Source organism: Anser cygnoides, chromosome Z (genome assembly GCF_040182565.1).
Source record: "Anser cygnoides isolate HZ-2024a breed goose chromosome Z, Taihu_goose_T2T_genome, whole genome shotgun sequence".
NCBI lineage: Eukaryota > Metazoa > Chordata > Aves > Anseriformes > Anatidae > Anser > Anser cygnoides.
The window spans coordinates 47,558,932-47,575,589 of record NC_089912.1 but is presented as its reverse complement, the minus strand read 5'-3'; the positions used below and the strand labels follow the sequence as shown (position 1 = coordinate 47,575,589).

Here is a 16,658-nt window from a genome sequence, read left to right as displayed (position 1 = left end):
AAACCCCGTACAGCCCCCGCTATGGCGATGTACAGTTTAGAGGAAAATGGAAGAAAATTTACTTTAAAAATGCATTTGTTAAAATGCAGTTTTTGGCCCAGCTCTCAGCAACTGAAAAGTTTTACAGTGGTTTTGGAATATTTCTCTTCAAGAGACATGTCACAATGTTACAGACTCTTATGTGCTGAAAGAGAAGGTGAATCATCTGCTTCTGCTCTCACCGTCGTCATTGAAAAGAGAATTTGGCTGTCCTTAATCTATAAAGGGAAAATATTCAGAGTGTAAACAAAGAAACCAGAAATTCCTATTACAGTCTTTTCTAACACTTTTGTTTATGTTCTCTTATTTTATTTTAATACTTTTATATATGCAATTCTCTTTTATTCTAATGCGAGTCCACAGTAGCTCAGCCTTCATCTAATCAGACTTTATCTTTTTCAGTGTTCGAAGTTTTACCTTGTATGTAGTTGGATATTCTCTCCATTCTTCTCTGCTACTGCCCTTGTTTATCTCCTTTTTTTTAACTTCTGGTTTGGTAAAAGTTCTAATGCTGGCATGTGCTGAACTAATACAAAAGTCAAGGTGAAATTTCTAGGAAACAACATTTTGCTTAATTTTGCATAGAAATTGTAAATCTTTCCTGGTAATGATGGGAAAGGAGTGGCTTCATGCAAATCTTATCCTGAGCAAAAACAACTCTGAATTTATGTTGGTTGTGAAAGACTAGATTCTGTCTCCCACGGCCTGCAGAACTTCTGTGTCAGTGGAGTTTGGCAAGATAACTAAACAAGAAAAGATAGCAGTACTTTAATTTTTTAAAACCCAATTTTTAAATTAAGCTATATGCAGCTTGTTTCTCAGGGAACATAAATAAATAAATACATACATACATACATAGTAACTCTAATTTTGATCACAGTCTCCTGCTTTTGACTCATTTTTACCTCTCTGCTTTCTCCAGAATCATCTGACTGTCCAGGTAAATTTTGGTTTACTACTATCATTATCACAACCCCAGGACACAACTTTGGGTTATCATCCATGTAATGCATAATTCTTAGAACTTTTCTAGTGCTTTGTATAAGCACAATTATTGTGCATAAAGCTTAACATTCACACTGTCTTCCAAAGCAATAAGTCAGAGTACATGTATTTGACAAGCCTCAGCAGGATGTTGAAAAATGCACTGAAATGTTATAAACATGTACTGTTTTTTCTTAGTTGTAAGAAACCTTGATGTGCTCAGCTTTCATCTGCTTCCTTACCCGAAGTAACAGAACGAAGTTTTTCAAATACTCTGTTAACTAATAAAAGGAGCAGTCAAACCACAATAGACCTAATTTCATTTTAATACTTTAAAAAGTTATTAAACTCCTCAGAGATTTGCTTGAATTTGTATTTTTTCTTGGGACATTTTGGCAGCAGTATGCATAACGTTACACAAAAATGGTGATAAAAAGAGGTTTATTTACATTCTTAATTGTGCAGATTATCAGTGTCCTGGATCTGCTGATGATCCAAGCAAGCTTTGGGGCATTAGCCTAAAATTCCATGATATTAAACAGGATGAAATGCACATTGTGAGATTAAAAGGTACTTTTCACCGTTTAATTTGTTTATCGAGAGAAAAGGAGAAGTTGAATCAAGCAAACAAACAAAAAAGAACCATGAAGAGAGAAATGTTTTTTACCCCAGTTTTCTTAGAAATTATTTAGCAATTTAAATATATTTACAGCTGTATTATTATTACTATTACTATTTTAAACTCATAATCTCACAATTGCAGTAAAATAGCTACATACTGAAACATTTCATTGGACTGCGCAGTTCTTGGGTCAAATGTTGTCACTTTGTACATAAAGTTGTGGGTTTTTTGTTTGTTTGTTTATTTTCCTCAGGTTATCTTCTTAAAAGGGACACGAAACATGTTTATTGAATCAATCTGAAAAAGCGTGCTTTGTTTCTGCAATACTCTTCATATATGTACAAATTCACATGTACACATCCACAAAGCATACTTCTATTTTTAGGTTAAAAGTGAATAATGCCTCTACATATAAAATACAGGGATGTGATCTTCACTGTAAGCTCAACTCCTTACAAAATTTACTCTAACTGGGCTTACTTTTGCAAATCATCTGGTTAACATGCTACTTTGTTAACAGGAAATTAGTTCCTAGAGTCTATGCTATTTATATGACTTCTTGTACTGGGATGCTATCATCATCTTCATTTCTAAGTTGAAGGGATCTTACAGAAATGACTAATATACTTTAAATTTGTCTCACACATAACATGCGATTAGTTAGAATAGAATAGTTCAGTTGGAAGGGACCTTCAAAGAACATATAGTCCTGCCTGACTAGACCTCTCTGACCACTTCAGAGCTAACCAAAAGTTAAAGCAAATTAATTGAGGGCATTATCCAAATGCCTCTTGAGCATGAACAAGCATGGGGCATCAGCTGCGTGTTCCAATATCTAACCACCCTCACAGCAAATAATTGTTTCCTAACATCCAGTCTGAACCTCCCCAGGTGCAGCTTTGTTCCTTACCGTGTATATTGTCATCAATTACCAGGGAGCAGAGACCAGCACCTCCCTTTCCACTTCCCCTCCTCAGGAAGCTGCACAGAGGAATGAAGATGCCTCTCAGCCTTCTTTTCTCCAGACTGAACAACCCCAAGTGTCCTCAACCTCTCCTAACAGGTGGTGCCTTCCAGCCCTTTACCCATCTTTGTTGCCCTCCCCTGAATGTTTTCAATACCTTAACATACTGTTTAATTAAATACTTAATATTTAATTAAATACTGCACAACATTTTTCAAGATCTAACACCATTCCTTGGAACGGCAATGTGAAAGCTCTCAACAGTACTCAGAGGGAGCTAGATTAATCACATCATATTTCTAAAAATCATAGTCAAGTGTTTTAGCTGTTAATTCTCACTTAGCAGTGATGCTAATGAGTAGCATATGTACACTGGTGCAGTACTTCTAACAGCAAACACATGAGAATTGGGTTATAACCATGACAAAGTATAGGAAAATGGGAATTACAAATGACAACCTAATGTGGTCAACTCACTGCATCTAAACTTGAAATTAAGATATAAACTACAGTACAGGGGACAATGTCAATCTTACTAATTACCTTAAAGGGCGAGTAGACAGTACCAACAGGAAAACAGATATACTTTATTTTATAATGGGATTCTGAGGTTTAGTCCCCCCGAGCACATGTATGCACAGATTTACAATCTGGTTAAAGTCCACTTTTCATTAGAAACACCACCCTCTGACAGCATCCACAGAAACCTCCCTGAACTCTGTAAACAAAGGGAGGTCTTGCTTCATGCTAGATGTTTGTTTGTTTAAGTTAAACTAAACAGTTGCGAAATAGAGAAGTTGGAAATTCATCAAAATCCTCCATTGATGTTCTTCAATGTCACAATTAATTTGGAAACGTTGTATGATGAATTACTGTGCCAAGTTAACTTTTATTTCTAATAACTCATATTCCTACTGCAAGTATGGTAATTTGCTGGCATTCTTCATTCCAATTCAAATCTTATAAAGGTGAGTTCAGACCCGAGATTTCTTACTGACATGGGTGATTTCAAGCTAAACCTGAAGGACTTCTCTGGTAATAATCATGGTAAAAGCATTTTGAGGCAGGAGGAGTCTAACACAAATGGACTGTTATTGATTTTGTATTAGTTTAAAATTAGTTTTGTTGCAACTTCAGTAGACATCACTCTGATTTGCTCTACTAACAACAATTTTCAAGTCACATCCTAGTTGTTTACTAAATTATGTATGGAAAATGTGCACTGGTTCTTGAATGAGAAGGATTTTCTCATTTCCACTATGCAGATCCCAGAGCCCAGTACATCTCACAAAACCAGATACAAAAAATAAACCTTTGAGAAACACTAAGTTATAGTCTTGCTGGTTATTAATATCAAACAGTAACATCAGAAATAATAAAAAGTGATACATATTAAATATGCCCATGCCATTTTCTTATTTTTAGCTGTACAACAGCATTTTTCTAGATGCTCTTCAAAACTTTAAAAGAAGGAAAGTTATTTCCATATGGAATGCTTTCATAGATGAAGAACACAATCACTACATACAGGTTATAAAGCACATAGCAATTATGTAAAACCAATTGAGGCTGTCTAAATCTTGGCTTTGAAACAAAAGTTCATGGAGGAAACGCTGAAAACTACTTGGCAACATTTGTTGCTAACAATGCAGGTTAATAACTAGCATTGGGCCTGATTCTGATCTAACTGACTAGTTTTGCACTTGCATGAACTTTATTGATTTGCATTAAATTATTTGTGATGTTCACTGATAAGTGATTTTATCTGTGACCTGTGGCATAAAATCTGCTTCCTCATTCGTAAACAATTATTTGAGGAAATTTTAAACTATTTCATTACTTATTACTTACTCTCATTTGACCTGTATATTGAAAAAAAAAAGAAAAAAAAAGTTTAATTTTTAACAGGAAAGACATAGGAGTTTGTCATTCTTATATATGCAAAATGACCTCTATTTAATGTTTTGTTTGTTTGTTTGTTTTCCAGAATAACTAGGAACAAATATATCAGTATCAAAGAAAAATATTCTAAATATTAAAAATCATTCATTGCTTTCCAAGACTGCCATGAAATATTTGAAGTTATTTACTAAAACTCTATTCACATTTATTCACTGATAAGATGTTGATGTGGAAATACTGTTCATATGATAGTTCTCATTTGTTACAGCCAGATACTATGTTCTTTCCATAGTTTTCTTGAAGTGAGACAAAAGAGTTATAAATCTTCATAAAGTTTCAGACTAGTTAAAAAAAAAAAAAAAAAAAGACCATTAATAATGTTTTATTTAAATAATATCCTGTTGACATGAAAAATAGATTAGCCTGAGTGAAAAACACATACTTTTGGGAGTTGCTAATTTATGAATGGACAGTTTCTATGACCTTCTTTTTGCACATATTTACTGATATAAATGAATAATAAGAAATAATTAGAATAGTTGGGGAAAAAAAAGCTATTTTTATGCATATATAATTGATTATGTTCTATATTTTAGGGAAAACATGTGCAGTCACAGACCTTTAAGATTCACTATTATATTTTGGATTAATGTGGTTTACATCAGATTTGTGAACAAATGATTTCTCCAGAACTGCATGTATATTTTTGATGTACCAAATTATAACAGGTTGGTTTTATTTGTTGCCTTCTTCATGGAAACTATCATCTCTTTTACTTTTTTTCTTATTTTTCTGATGATAGCATAAAGAAGGGAGAAAAAACAATTTCAAGTCTTTTCAACTTAAAGAAGCTAACTATGTTAGATGCTAATAAATATTCTTGCAACTTTTAGGAAGTACAGTAATACTAAAATAGCTGGTACTTAGCCTCATCTGCTTTACAGAGAAAATTGCTTCCTGTGCCTGAAATAGGTTCTGTAACTAACCTTTCCAGAAATAGTGTTTATAATTTATGAAACACTGCTCTTTTCCATCTTGCCACAAAATATCTATTTGCTTTAATATTTTACTTTATTTTTTCTTTGATGTTGTTTTTTATGATTGTATTGAAGTCATTGTTTTTAATCTCCGAATTGCCTTTCATATAAGATAGACCATCTGCCCCCAGAATCAATACTCAGTAAGAAACGTTACAGAAAGTAGAGACCATGCAGAGATGTCCAGAGAAGAGAGATGAGCATTCTGAAAATGTGTTTAGACTGATGTACATGCTTCTAATAAAACATTTTGCTCTAGTTAAACCCAGCTAGATTTTAAATAAATATTCCTGGGCTCCCAGTCAATCTTTTAAAGGGCAAAGACTCTTCGGCAGAGAGGATGTGTTTATCTTCTCCTGAGGGCCTGCTATTCACAGAAGGATATTGTTAAGCTTTGTTTGCAGTCCACAAGTAATATAATTGTTCATAAATGATAGACATGAAGACATCTCCCTATAGTGAAAATAAAATATATATATTTTATATATATAACCTACTTCACCTGGCTCTAGGACACTCCAAGTAACTCCAATAAAGTCTTTATATCAGAGGTAGATGACTAGACTTCCTTTACTGTCAACAACAATAACTATTTACCTCTGGGATGTTATTCAGTTGACCTACTTTAGATACCTCTTCTGGAGTGTGAGGATTTTTGCTCTAAGTGTTCCTATTTCTCACCACTGATTATGAAGAGTTGCTATACAATTAGCTGAGTATATAACTGTATGGGAGTGACATAAATTTATTGAAGAATGCACCATGTCATTGGCTAATCAAGATAAAACATGTCATCTCCGCCCAGTAAAATCTGAGGGAGTGGGATTATGACTGTTTTTCTAAAAGTGGCTTTTTACTGGTTTTCACCAGCAAATTTGATTTGCAATGCCACTATTCCACAGATAACTGTGGAACAACTGTGTTTGAGGTTTACAGAGTATTATACTGATGCTCATGTTTTGAATAGGTTGTGGTTTTTTTAACTCCAAGCCCCAACTTTCCTTTCTAGGTACTCTGCTCTTTCTTGTACCCTTGACATACTTTGTTGTCTGCTGTGAAAGTACTTAAGCTGAAAAGGTGGAATTTTCATGAAATTTGTTGCACAGGCCTTTCTGCATACAATTGAGCAGACGGTACCTGATTTGTGCATGAAATTAGAAGAAATGATATTGCTCCACTAATAGGTGGCGCTCTATTTGAATGAAAAAAAAAAAAAAAAAAAGAGAGACAAAAATAAGGACAAAGAAAAAAAAATTGTTGTGGCTGCAAATTTTTGTGGGAGAGAAGAGGACACACTTAACTTTGTCCCTCCTTTCAGAAAGTGTCTTGGACCAAAAATGTCATTATGGATTTGGCAGAAAATAAACCTCATGATGGCATCCCTTTGAGCAGACCACGTGCAGATGTCAAGAAGTTATTCAATATCTCTTGATATCAAGATAACAAAGTGGGTAGCACTAGTTTTTCTACTTCTTGCTCTGACTCTGCCCTTGTACTGAACCAAAGCAAGTTAAACTTGGCCATTACTGGAGCAAAGGTTTTTGCATGAATCAGCCAAACGGTACCTTGTATTAAAATGTGTGTTCAGACTTGTTTGTGGAGGCATTGTGGAGAAATATCTTCCAGGACATTTCTTCTTACAGTGTTACTGTCCATGTAGCAAAAGGAAAAGATTTTTCACTGGGTTTAAATTTCAAATAACTAAATGCTTATGCATCTTTCAGCTGCCTCACCCTATGACTTTATACCTCACAGAAATTTTATAATGACTAAAGAATTTCGAATTGTATTCAGAGATATTTCTATTTAAATAAAAGGAATGATTGGATTTTCAGAAATGCCAGGTACTCAGATACTGTTAAAGTCAAAATGAATTTTGTCGGTAGCCTCGGGGGGGGAGCGGGGGGGGGGGGGCAGGGCAGAAATTATTTTGGCTTGAAAGTTTATATTTCATAGTTAAAGCTTCCAGATCTAGTACCTGCCACCGACATTCAGACTCCCAGTTCAGAGATAAAAGATGGCACACAATTCAGAACAGTTCACTCCAGTGTGTCTGTCTTTCTAAATAATAACCTCTATTTCTTCTGTGCCACCATTAATAGGATGACATAAGACAGATTAATAAAGTGAATCTCAGAGTGAAGGTCCAGTTATTTTATGAAACTGGATTTCCCCCTTCTTTAACCTGTTTTGGTACTCTTGAAACTCACTTTCCAGTCCAAAGTTAACGGCTGTCTCTGTCAGTATCAGAAGTATAACCATGTGAACCACTTCAATCCCTGTATTATTTGAGTTTGGAAGAAGTGGTTCATCTATCCAGAATTTTCTATAACAGTCATATTGTCTCAACAGAGATTTTTCAAGTGATTTTTTATGATAAGGTCATGCTTAAACATTAAAGACTACATTCAACACAAATAATACAATACCACTACCAAACTGTGAGGTACAGCAGATGATTGTGTTCACTTCCTATTCCAGAGCATTTTTGACAACAGTGCCCTAAATCACTATGAAAGATTATTCATTTTAAGTGTTTTGAGCTACAGTAACTATTTTTTTTTGAGGTTACTTAAACCATTATCTCACTTTTTAAAAGGCATAATTGTTACGCAGTTCAAGAAGTAATTTTGATAGATTATCAGATGCCAAATATAGGCAATTTGGAACATTGCCAGAACTATAAATGACAAAGACTGAAAGTAGAAAACTTTGTTTACCTTCATTAAAATACTTGCACTGTCCTTCATTAGAGGTAGCACAAGCTAAACACATTCAGTGTTATCTGATCTACTTAGCTTTGAGCTTGTCTGGTAAAAGGCAGTAGTTAGATTTCTTTAATGATCAAATACATGTGTTTTGAAGGGCAAACTCTCTTCTCTGTAGAAACTTATGGACAAGAATTTCTTACTGCTGTGATTGTAATCTCAGTAGTACACAAAATGTAAGTCACCTGTCCCCTATTGCTAAAGAATGGAGACACGCAGACTGTGGGAATTGGGAAGATAGTTTGGCAGTGATTCAGAGTAATAATAGTAATAATAATAAAGACTGTTTTGAAAAGAGACAAGTTTCTGTCTAGTCCTGTAACAGTTTCTAAATGATCTGAAGAGCTGACCTCTGGGAGGGTGGAGGATAAGGGGAGAGACAAAACAAATGAACAAACAAACAAATAAATCAATAAAACAGTTTCTGGCCTTTAAAAAAGTCAAAGCAATTTCTGGATAAGAGATGAGTCTATTCTCAGAATAATCTTCTACAGTATAATTAAAAGGAAAATATTTCATTATTAAATGCATAAATCAACATAAATATACCAAATAGAATCATAAACCTTGTCTCTGCTTCTTGTGAAGCCATTTCCTTAGAAATAGTCATCTAGTGACATTAGAGCTGTATGACAGTTCTGGGGACACTGATATGAATTGGCAAAGACACTTCTGGACTGACTTCTCGGTGTTGTTTGGATATGACAGAGCATTTTAGAAGATGCTTGTATCATGTTTAGGAAAGTAAAAATAGTCACAGGTTACCTCCAGCTGTTTCTTTTGGCACACGGATTTCACTAGTTAGATTGTCAACTAGCCCAGCTAAAAACTCTGGTTTAGTCTGTATGCTGCTGTCTCTTAAGTAGTATCTAATGTAATGAAAATGCTGGTTCAATGAATCTCAAGACTATAGGACAAATAGTTTGCCCACCTAGGTTGCAACAAACCCAATCAAAACGAACTGCTAACAGTAACTGCTAACAGTGTTGGTGATATCTTACTGTATGACTTCTGAGGAGAGAGCTAACTTGTTCTGTGGAATGCTATGTTTGGTTAGTTATTAATTTTTTTAAACATTATGAAGAAATACAAGAACAAATGATTTACAGCTTCTCCCAGCTAACTGGTGTACAAGTTTCATTTAACTTACTGATGTAATAAATTAAGACAGTCCTAAATCCATGCAGCCCTCAATCTTGTGTTTTATTACTAACCATTATTGCTGCTATCATGCAGCAAGGCGTCGCATAGGTTAATTACAATTTACATGATGAACCAGTGACTTTTCTTTGCTCCTCTTTGATCTTGTATTGAATAGGGGAACTCAGTAGGTTTAAACCTAGGGAAAAGTTTTGTATTAAAACGTAGAACTCACTATCACATAGTCACATAGTACATCATGTATTTCTTCAGGATCTAGAGTGTCAAAGACTGTTCTTTCCTCAGAAGTGAAATAAGTAAACAGTAAAGACAATGAGCAAAAGAAACAAAAAGAAGAACAAAAGAAAAAAAAAGAAAAACAAAAAGCTAGACAGAATCTGATGTTTACCATGTTAGATGGAAAATATTATATAAATTTCCGGGTACAATATTTAAGTGTTGCTTTATCCATTATCTGAAAGAATAGTGAAGTCCACTAAATATATAGTGCTTGAAGTGCACATCATTATTTAGGTGAAATGAGTAAAAAAATGATGCAGTATGGGAAAAAAAAAAAAAACGGAATGAAAAGAATGAGAAACTGTAAAAACCAGGAACACAGGATGTGAGGAAAAGGAAATCATTTCTCTACTAGCTTAGGAGAATCTTAGGCTGAAAGTGAATATGAAATTTATGAGAAGGAAACCATTGAGGTGATCATGAACAGCTTCTCTAAGCAATAGTTGGAATTTCCTGGAAAAGGGGAGGGAGTCAGGCATTCAGAGATACAAGAACACAAAGTAGATAAAGGAATTATTGACATTAATGTTAAAGCTTGGAGCAAGTCTCACTCAACAGATAAGACCAGATGACAGGGCAAGCAAAGAGCTCAAGATAGCAAGTAATCTTTTTAGGAGATGAGATCTTTTTAACAATGCGTAAGGTTTTCAGAGAAAAGAAAGGGCTCTCAGGAAGAGTGGTAGTGAAGGTGATTCACGCAATCCAAGAGTAAAAGAGGGAAACAGAAAGGAAAAGAAAAAGAAAAAAGAAAAAAAAAGAGGATAAAGTAGATGAATGAATGGTTTAGAAAAATATAACAATTATTAACAACATGTTAGGAGATGTCAAAACTCTGCAGCCAGGGAAGTATCTCTGAAGCTTATTTAAGAAGATTTCAGGCTGTAGTTATAGACATTTAAAGAGAAAAACCTCGCTGTGTTTCAAAGAAGTTATTATAATTGACTTGTAACTTGAACATTTATAAATAAATAAATAAATCAGGAATATAATGGTATCAAAATATCAACATTTATTTAGAACACTCTCACTTGGGAGAAAGCTTATTTTTTGATCAAAACCAGGCAATTCCACCGGTCTTTCTGTTACCACTCCAGTTAAATTCTGTTTAAGGTATGAAAATCAAAGCAATTAGCAGATGAATTAAGTTGTTAGTGGAGCAATAAGTGACAGGAAGATTATTAGAGCAGACTTTAAATTTAAATGAGAGAGAAAGAGAGAGGAAAAGGAAGGGAGGGAGGGAGGAAGGGAGGGAGGGAAGAAAGGATGGGAGGAAGGAAGGAAGGGAGGGAGGAGGAAGGAAGGAAGGAAGGAAGGAAGGAAGGAAGGAAGGAAGGAAGGAAGGAAGGAAGGAAGGAAGGAAAAGAAAGAGAGAAAGAGAGAAAGAGAGAAGAAAAAAGAAAGAGAGAGAGAGAAAGAAAGAGGAAAGAGAGAAAGAGAGAGAGAGAGAAAGAAAGAGAGAAAGAGAGAGAGAGAGAGAAAGAAAGAAAGAAAGAAAGAAAGAAAGAAAGAAAGAAAGAAAGAAAGAAAGAAAGAAAGAAAGAAAGAAAGAAAGAAGGAAGGAAGGAAGGAAGGAAGGAGGGAAAGAAGGGGGGAAAGAAAGAAGGAGGGAAAGAAAGAAAGAAAGAGAGAGAGAGAGAGAGAAAGAAAGAAAGAAAGAAAGAAAGAAAGAAAGAAAGAAAGAAAGAAAGAAAGAAAGAAAGAAAGAAAGAAAGAAAGAAAGAAAGAAAGAAAGGAAGGAAGGAAGAAAGAAAGAAAAAGAAAGAAAGAAAGAAAGAAAGAAAGAAAGAAAGAAAGAAAGAGAAAGAAAGAAAGAAAGAAAGAAAGAAAGAAAGAAAGAAAGAAAGAAAGAAAGAAAGAAAGAAAGAAAGAAAGAAAGAAAGAAAGAAAGAAAGAAAGAAAAGAAAGAAAGAAAGAGAAAGAAAGAAAGAAAGAAAGAAAGAAAGAAAGAAAGAAAGAAAGAAAGAAAGAAAGAAAGAAAGAAAGAAAGAAAGAAAGAAAGAAAGAAAGAAAAAGAAAGAAGGAGGGAAAGGAAGGAAGGAAGGAAGAAGGAAAGAAGGAAGGAAAGAAGGAAAGAAGGAAGGAAAGAATGAAAGAAGGAAAGAAGGAAAGAAGGAAGGAAAGAGAAAGAAAGAAAGAGAAGGAAAGAGAGAAAGAGAGAGAGAAGGAAAGAGAAGGAAAGAGAAGGAAAGAAAGAAAGAAAGAAAGAAAGAAAGAAAGAAAGAAAGAAAGAAAGAAAGAAAGAAAGAAAGAAAGAAAGAAAGAAAGAAAGAAAGAAAGAAAGAAAGAAAGAAAGAAAGAAAGAAAGAAAGAAAGAAAGAAAGAAAGAAAGAAAGAAAGAAAGAAAGAAAGAAAGAAAGAAAGAAAGAAAGAAAGAAAGAAAGGAAGGAAAGAAGGAAGGAAGGAAGGAAGGAAGGAAGGAAGGAAGGAAGGAAGGAAGGAAGGAAGGAAGGAAGGAAGGAAGGAAGGAAGGAAGAGAAAGAAAGAAAGAAAGAAAGAAAGAAAGAAAGAAAGAAAGAAAGAAAGAAAGAAAGAAAGAAAGAAAGAAAGAAAGAAAGGGAAGGAAAGAAAGAAAGAAAGAGAGAGAAGGAGAGAAGGAAAGAAAGAAAACTCATATTCCAAATACAGGTAGAATCAAACTATGGAAATACTTAGAATCATTAATGAACAAACCCTATTTAGGCATTATCTTTTTTTTTTTTTGGTGAGATTCTCTAAGTCTCATAAATCTCATAAGAAAGACATTCTCTAAGGCAAGCAAACATTGTAATCCAAAGTGTTAGGGTCAGAAAGTGTTGTTCACAGCATTTTTAAATATATCATTCTTGATGTCTTGAGCCAGCCAGCTTGTCATCTTGAGACAGCCAACTGAGGAAAAAATGCTGAAGGATGCATCCAAAAGAAAATAACAGCTGTTAACCTTAGATATTATGGCATTATAGCAATGAGAACTGGACTCCTTTGTTCACATAACAGAGTGGGTGATTGAAACTTGTTCAGGTCCCTACAGCTCTTTGCATGTCACTGCAAGAAGACTCTTCTGAAAATTATCTTTTATCCACAAGTTACTTGGAATTTTCTAAGGGTTAGAAACCCTTGCTCCAATCATATGTCCAAACACAATAATAATCAATGAGAATTATAGTATGCTCTTTAATTCAGAAAGTATGTTACATATAACTAATGCATCGTAAGATTAATTTCATGATGTCCTGTATCATCCATCAGTTAAAAGCAACAAAGCCGCCATTACCAGATGGTTTAGATGATGCCTGATACATGAATTAACTGAGCTCAGTGAGTTTTTCAAGCATCTGTGCAGTCTCAGTGAAAGCAATAAGATCATTTCTCTTTATTTCTATGGCTCAGATTTATTGTGCATATATCAGAAACTTACTATATAAAAACAAGTGTTAATGCAATCCCATCTTGTTCTGTGATGTCATTCTTCAGAAAAAGTAGGACTTCATGAAGAAAGGAGTTTCTTGTGACATATACCAGTATGAGAGATATGCTTCTTTTTGAATAATCAGAACTGTATATATACATGCTGGTGGTTTCTATTCTTGATAGGAAAACTCTGCCTTTTAAACAATTCCTTCTGAAAGGCACAAACTCATTTTCCAAAGGACACTACTGCCTTTTTTTTTTTCTTGGTTTTTTTTTGCTTTTTTTTTTTTTGCTTGATTTTACCCAGAGAGGCTGGGTTTTGTTTGTTTGTTTGTTTGCTTGTTTGTTTGTTTGTTTTCCTGGATTAAACTATTTTGTCTTACCTTCACATATCTTGAAAAGCATATGAAGGATTGTGTATTAGCATAGTCATCTGTTATCTCTGTGATCTACAAAACAAGTATTAATTATAAGAATTATAATTTACTCTGAACATAGTAAAGCACAAATTAGGTTGGCTTGTTTTCTACTGAATACTTTCCAGCTCTGGGTGTTATTCTTGCTAGCTCTCTAGTGAGAAGTGCTTAGTTCATTTCCAGAACTAACAAGTGTGTCTTTACCTTCAGAGCTGCCATCAAGTAATTGAAGAACTTCACTTAAAATCTAAGAGCCTGCCTTCTGAGAGAAAGTAATCTTACAGGTAAGAAGAGGAGGCCTTAAAGTATGTTCTCCAGTATGAAAAACACAGAGTCTGACTAAATGCATTTTGTCAGCAGAGTTTGCTACTTCGAGATCTCAGCTCAGTGAAAAGGCTGTTACTTCTGGTCTTAAAAATAAGTCGTGTCATTTTCTCTTTGCAGGGAATTCTTTCATCCAATCATATTCCTGTATGCAAATATACCATAGCTGGTACAGATAAAAAAGCACAAATAAAGCTAAGGGCTCAGTCAGGACAAAAATCACTGTGCTTCCCTGATACCTCATTTCACCTGTGTTTCAAGAACGTCCTCAAACTCCTCATTTGACAATATGAAGAAGCAAGGCTCAGACAGCAATCCTGTTCCAGTTTTGCCAGTGCTGCCAGAACCACTCAAAGATCTGAAAATTAAGTACACCAAGGTTAGTAGTGTTTGTGTTTGTTAACTTCTCTTATGCATTCACCTCAGACTGTAAGATGTGCACATTTCATCTTATATGAAAGCAACATTACGTCAGTAATTAAATGTTTATTCTGATCTTTTTATGATATTATATATGTTAGTAATTAATGTTTAGTGATCCTTTTACCATAAGTATTTCAGGAAGTGTGCAAGTGTGAGAGAATCATTTCACATTTCATTAGGAACTAGTGTTGTTTTGTCTCCTGAAACAAAAGTTTCTGCAGAAAGTTTCTTAGAAAGTATAAATGGAACAAGGAAGGAAAGGTTTCTGTTACTACAATATTTTTCAGAACAGTGAGAACAAATTGAAATGCTAGGGTTTCACATTGTATTATAAGCAGATTTAAATAATTATGACAAATATACTTATGTGGAAAAGGATGTGTGAAAATGAAACTAAAGTTCATTCTACTCTCTTTTTTATCTTTGAGATTTTTCAGCCTAATCAGGTAATAAAATAAAGTCTACCATTGTTACTTTCTTAATTCTATTAGAAGCATTTTTTTTAATAATAAATTATTTCCATATGCAGTTAGAAACAAACAGATAAAGAGGGTCCGAGTCCAGTGTTATGTTCTCAGCTTGAAAGGCCCTTTTCTTCTGTAATATCATAGCACACAGAAATCTTCAAGTATTTTGAACACATCATTGGCAGAAGAATACTGAAACTCTGCCCCTGAAACTTTCAGATAGAACATTTGATCAGAAAGGACCTGTTCTCTTTGGAGACATTTATGGATCTTTCTTATTCTCATTGCCATTGCAATAGAAATAATTTTTACATTCCCAGAATTTATTTTCTAACAGAAGAGTTCATCAATTATCTAGATTAGTTCTTTTAAACTCTATTCTGTCCTGTTTTTTCATGGGAAAAACCTACCCAAATTTCAATGCATATCTTTCTTGAATAAATCATGCAGGACCTTACTTTGTAAATATTTAACAGGCTAGGAAAGCTATGTAGCTCTACTATGTGATATCTCTTCCTCTCTCAGAAAAAAAAAAAAAAAAAAGCTTAATTCAGGGATGATACATTTGTACACAGGGGACTTTGGTGTTCTAGAAACAACAAACTACAGTGATTTTTTTTGTTTTGTGTTGTTTGTTTTTGTTTTTTTCCCTCTTTTTTCCCCAATGGAAAACAAAAAAAAACTAATATGAGAAAATTGCCTACTCAGAAATCCTGTGTAAGTGAATAATGACAGAAATTCCTATAAAAATTTTTATCTTTCTATTCATCGGCAAAACCCATTCTAGTAACACAAAAAGGAATCACAAAACAGTCAGCATGCTTGAAGTTTCTGTAATACCCAGTTAAGGAGAGTGGCACATAGTAAATTAATGTGTTTTTTTTCTGCACAAGAGATACCATTTCCTGAAAAACAACATATAATATGTATCTCTGGAGAAATACAATGCATTTCTTTGCAAAACTATGTACCTACATTTGATTAGATCAAACATTTTGCAGTGATTCCTCCTCTCTTCAAATAACACACAGGATTATCTGAAAGCCACAACAGTGAACTGAGGGACAGAGAACTGGGATAATAGAAATGTTATCCCAAATCCATCAGTCCTCCCTCCCACAATTTAATATAACCTTTCCACTTTTGTCTTCTTACCTGTCCTGTTTTTCTCCTGTGCCATGCAAGTCAGCGCATGGAATGTGGGATTGCTGTGACTATTTACACTGGAGGAACCAGGAAAGTATTAATTACTATGGATGTATAAATCCTTCTGCCTGAAGCACCTTGGACATCGACAGGTTCCTCTTACCTGAAAACTCTCCCTTCTCTTTGTATACAATGGTACAGTTACCACCACTATCTGTCTGGAGGAAAGTCTAGAGGAGATATCCCAAGGATTTTCCTTTAAACTAAATGCACTTTCCTGTTTGTTTGTTTTCTATGTGAGGGATAGAAATTAGATAGAATTGTTTGGGTCTCATACAAAAATCGTTTAACTGCATGACAGTGGTCAAACACTGGAACAGGCAAGAAGTGTCCCATGCCTGTCAGTGTTCAAGAGGCACACAGGCAATGCCCCCAGTAATACATTTTGGTTAGGCCTGAAGTAACTTTTGGTTAGGCCTGAAGTAGTCAGGCAGTTGGATTAGACGACGTTTGTAGGTTCCTTCCAACTGAACTATCCTATCCTATCCTATCCTATCCTATCCTATCCTATCCTATCCTATCCTATCCTATCCTATCCTATCCTAATCTAGTCTAGTCTAGTCTAGTCTAGTCTAGTCTACTGATCTGTAAGTTGGTATAGATACATTACCAATTGTGCCTTTCTCATGTACCATAAAACAAAGCACTCCTTTGGAAATTTGAATTCCAAGAGTTTAAT

At 34.4% G+C, this 16,658-nt stretch overlaps 1 protein-coding gene across 1 annotated transcript in view; it reads left to right on the top strand.

The window, feature by feature from the left end:
* Positions 1–14,015: 14,015 nt before the first annotated feature.
* ALDH1A1 (aldehyde dehydrogenase 1 family member A1) overlaps positions 14,016–16,658 on the top strand; it is a 37,089-nt gene continuing 34,446 nt past the window's right edge. The window contains exon 1 of the mRNA XM_013194523.3: positions 14,016–14,262. Within this exon, the coding sequence (XP_013049977.1) occupies positions 14,173–14,262 (90 nt within the window). The 5' untranslated portion in view covers positions 14,016–14,172. The remainder of the gene's footprint in view (positions 14,263–16,658) is intronic.